Raw genomic sequence first — 4,358 nt, 5'->3', positions numbered from 1 at the left:
GTCGCGAACCGATTAGGAGCTAGTTCAACGGCTGACGGGCGGCGTCTGTTCTAATCTTATCGACCAGCGCGCGGGGGGGCGTTCAATAAAATGAAAGAGCGGGACCGGCGTCGCCGTCATTGCCGCAGGTGCCACGCCGTGACCACGACCGTGTCCAGGACCATGTCCGAGAGCTCGCTGGTCGTCGAGTGGGAGGAGGAGGACGACGATGAACTGGAACCGTGCGGCGGCGTCAACGGCAACGGCCACCAGGACCAGGAGAAGCCCAGGTATGGAGCGCACCATCTCATGAGCTCATCGCGTTCCGACGAGCGGTAAAGTAAGACTTTTCCAGCAATCGTCAAAAGTTACAGTATAAAGTAGATTTTTTTGAAAAATTTACTTGTTATTAAAATGCAAAAAGAATTGAACTTCTGCAATACAGTTGGTAGTTAAGAAAATACCTGCTTAATAGACAACTAATCGGAATCGGAATCGGAATCGGAATCAGTTTCAGAATCAGAGTCAGGAAGGTTGTACATGTCGAGCACAGCTTCGGCAGCCGCCTGGCGGTTGGCTACCTGAAATTCGGCCCACTCTTTAGACTTCAACACCTGCAAAAAACAGAATTCACAGAAAAGTAAAGGCAGTGAAACGTCAAAACAATGCCAAATGGTACAATAAATAAATGTGGAAAACTAAGTTTAGAGGTTTAAATCATATACCTGATGGCGGTGTGATTTCAAGTAATGAAGTACAACATTCCAGAGAGACGGACTGTTGGGTGTGGCACTTGATTTTAACAAGTCACAGCAGACTGATGCAGCAGGCTTGCTATTAGATCGCAAATTTTGCTTTAGACGCTCTGTGAGCTCGTCACACAAATCTGAGACCAGATACATGTCTGCAGCTACCAGAAGTTTGACCAGATCAATATTATCTCCAAGAAGATCTGTGTAGATGTACCTAACAGACAAAAATGTAGAAAATGCAATGGGAAATTTTTAAATGGGAATTTGGTGAGACAATGAAATAGCTTATTTTTGGAATTAATTCACACTAATTGTGAAAATTTTTAAATTTAAAAGTGTGGTCATATATGTGTTCTCAATGCTACTCCAATAACTGATACTCATTAGATTTTCAAAATTGAAATAGAGTCAATGTTCATATTAAGAACCTAATTTTAAATAGTTAATTTTACATATTGATACAATCCTACTATAAAGCGTACAAGTAGAACTTTACCTGAGCATCTCCTTCAGGACAGGTGGATCCACACTGATCTCAACATCGTGTCCATCCCATTCAGGCTTGAACTTTGTTTTAAAGTATTCGCTGCGGGCAGCCAGGATACACCGATGGGCAGGAATTTTCTCCCCATCAGGGCAAATAAGGTTAACGTCAGAGAACAGTCCTGAGTGCAACAGTGAGCCAAGACTTTTGCAGACAGTACCGGATACAGAGGGTTTCCGCTTTAGTGCCACTTTTGCCACTGGAGCCAATTGGGTTTTAGTCGCTTGCAGACTAAGGGTAATTTGAAGATCGTTGGGAAATATTCTTGGGTCATAAGTAAAAGTACAGCATTGAAAGGGAATGTTGGGCTGACGCCACCCCATCTCCAGGTTCCCGGTACTTTGAATACATCGTGAAATAATTCCTGATTCGTCCTTGCCATAACAGGAGCAGCTAATGGAGCCTCCCCAATGAAATGGTCTTGTTGATGACGGACTCTTCTTATTAGCAGCAGTACAAAACACTTCCACTTCCATTTCCAAGAACGAATATTCTTTGACTCGGAGTTCAACTGTCCATTCCCAAAGGTTGTCAGACGAAGGAGTTTTAGGTTCAACAGTCATGTCATTCTTGGGTAGCGGGATGATGAGAGATGACATGGCTCTTGACGTACCTCCCAGGGCCATATCTGATAGAAACAAACACACAAAGACTTTAGTTTTTTAAACGCATGGACAAAAGACTGGTAGGTGCACATGTCTCCAAACCAAAATCGTGATTAGGGGATATTTTCCAAAAGGTAAAAACACCTGAATATGGAAAATTTTTCAAGGATTCAAGTGGTGATTTAGTAAGTTTGTTGACTGACATTCAAAATACGATCTTTCTCAAATTTGAAATCTCACTCGCGGGGTTTGTGATGTGGTGGGCAAAAATGCCTACGAATTTCTAACCAAGCAGCGTGATAAAGTAGGTCTTGTTTCCAACAAAAGTGGGAGGAAGTATCCTGACATAACCTCCAAAAGCCAGCATTTAGACAAATAATAAAAACTGTCCGGGAACCCAAATGCATGTAACATGTGCTCTTTCGGACCTTGGAAGACGTTACTTACCAAAATATAAACGATAAGAGGCGCAATGCCTCAGCAAAGGGCAAAATATACGGCCGCGAAGCAAAGGATGTCCTGGGGATGTGAGGGGGATTATGTGAATGGGCTGTATGGGGGGGGGGGGCGTTGGGCGTGGCATTGGTGAGGAACAACAGACCGGAAACAGTAACGTATAAGCAGGTATAAGCATTTTAAATACAATTTTAGGCGCAGGGCAATGTTAACCGGTCAGAAAATATGTCTTTTTGCGTAATTCAACCAAAACGCTTCGATACAGTCGAGGACAGAGCAAATATAGCAACTCTGAAGAGTTGTTTCGATTAAGAATGGTGTGGTTTGGCAGGTACGTCAGCGAGTGCAGGATGGAGCCGCGCTGCCAGCCGGCCGGCTACAGCAGCACGGTGCTGTGCCGGAGGGACTCGACGTGGAGGAGGTTCGTCGAGGAGGTGCGCTTCCAGGTAACGTCCCCGCGCGTCCCCCTTCCTTCGAGGATCGCGACGTCAGTCGTGGCCGCGCATATGACAACAACGTGCTTGTTACGTTTACAGAAGTGCCTGGTGCCCGCCAACACCGTCACCGTGAGGTCCTCCCCCGGCCCGCCCCCGCCGGCGGCCCCGCCCACCTCCTCCACGCCGCCCCCTCCGCCGCCCCCGCGCCGCTACCGCACCGAGCTGGACGTGTGGGTGTCGCCGCCGCCGCGCCCGGAGTGCAGGCAGCCCATCGTGCTCGCGGTGACGGCGACTGCCTAGGCGCCCGGCGCGCGCCGGCATGACACCGCGGGCACGGCCCAGCAGCCGCAGCAGCAGCACCTGCAGCAGCATCACCTGCGGCAGCAGCAGTACCTGTGGCAGCATCCGCGGTGGCTTCCGCGGCGCTCCAACGACGCCCTGTCGATAGAGACACGGCACGGGCGACTAACTCCGGATCGGGCGCCAACGGCGCTGTACGTCATCATGCCGGCGACGCCGCGGAGGGCCTCGGCCTCGGCGCCGAGATACGTCTTTGGGGCGCGGGGTGTGGCGATATGTTGGTAAATACAACAGAGGGCGCTGGCCGGCGCGACCCCGCGGCCCGGCGCCGCGCCGCCCCGACGCCCCGGCCTCGACCTCCTCCCCCTCGCCTTCCTTGTCCCGGAGCAATGGTCCGTGAGGGCGATAGCTCCACATATCTTGGCTCTCTGCCTCCTCCGGTCACCACGCACACACACACGTACCCGCACACACGCACACCTTTTACATTCTCTTTCCCTGGGAATTATTTCTGCTACATTTCTACCGCAAGAGCACCACCGGCCGCGGCGCGCGGGAGCGCGTACAGTGGGTCTCGGGGTGGATTCCCGGCAACCCCGTCGCGTCGTCGCCATCGCCATCTTCGTCCTCAAGCCAACTAACACGTATACCTCAATCACCCCCATCACTCGGCAATGTTCTCATCGTCACTTCTTTAATAAAATAAAATTTCGTCACAAACATCGCCGCCGCTTGTCTGATCATTCCCTTACGCCTTATCTACCCTACCCCTAATAACCGGTGCCGTCCGACCACGCCAGCAGCAGCAGTTTCTCACAATCCCGGGCGCCACCCGGGCCCGCCCCCCGCTGGCTTCTCATTCAAAACATTTTGCCGCCGCCACCGCCGTACTAAAACAGACGACCGTCGCAATCCAATTTTCGCGCGCGTCCGCCGCGCGAGGACTCAATCTCTTTACGAGCGTTTAACGACCGCTGCCCACTCTGCAAACAAGTCACGGGAGGGTTCCGACGAGTTGCGCCCGGGAGGGAAGAGAAGGGAAGGGCGAGCGAAGCAGGACTGCACATTCTGAATCAGGTTTGCGCGTTTATTATATGGTCCGTTTCCTTCTTGACCCGATAGCGCACGACTGCAAGGACTCATTCTCCGCTACCGTCCGGTTCACCTCCATACTGCAGCTGGCGCAGGCGCATAAGTAGGGAATTCAATTTTTCGGAAATATATTCTGGAGAATTTTGCAAGAACTTTGTTTAGTTTCTCAACTTTTCCCCTAAAAAGTTTTATT

At 50.7% G+C, this 4,358-nt stretch overlaps 1 protein-coding gene across 1 annotated transcript; it reads right to left on the bottom strand.

The window, feature by feature from the left end:
• Positions 1 to 360: 360 nt before the first annotated feature.
• LOC113210543 (uncharacterized) lies at positions 361 to 2,363 on the bottom strand (the record flags this gene model as incomplete). Its single annotated transcript, XM_052269549.1, is given in 4 exon segments — positions 361 to 593; positions 705 to 945; positions 1,228 to 1,903; positions 2,328 to 2,363. Coding segments are annotated over 3 exon segments (1,050 nt in total). The 3' UTR covers positions 361 to 458.
• Positions 2,364 to 4,358: the final 1,995 nt, after the last annotated feature.

The sequence above is a fragment of the Frankliniella occidentalis genome, unplaced genomic scaffold, assembly GCF_000697945.3.
Source record: "Frankliniella occidentalis isolate FOCC.00 unplaced genomic scaffold, Focc_3.1 Scaffold95, whole genome shotgun sequence".
Taxonomy (NCBI): Eukaryota; Metazoa; Arthropoda; class Insecta; order Thysanoptera; family Thripidae; genus Frankliniella; species Frankliniella occidentalis.
The sequence above is the reverse complement of the archived record's forward strand: the minus strand, read 5'-3'. Positions and strand labels throughout refer to the sequence as shown.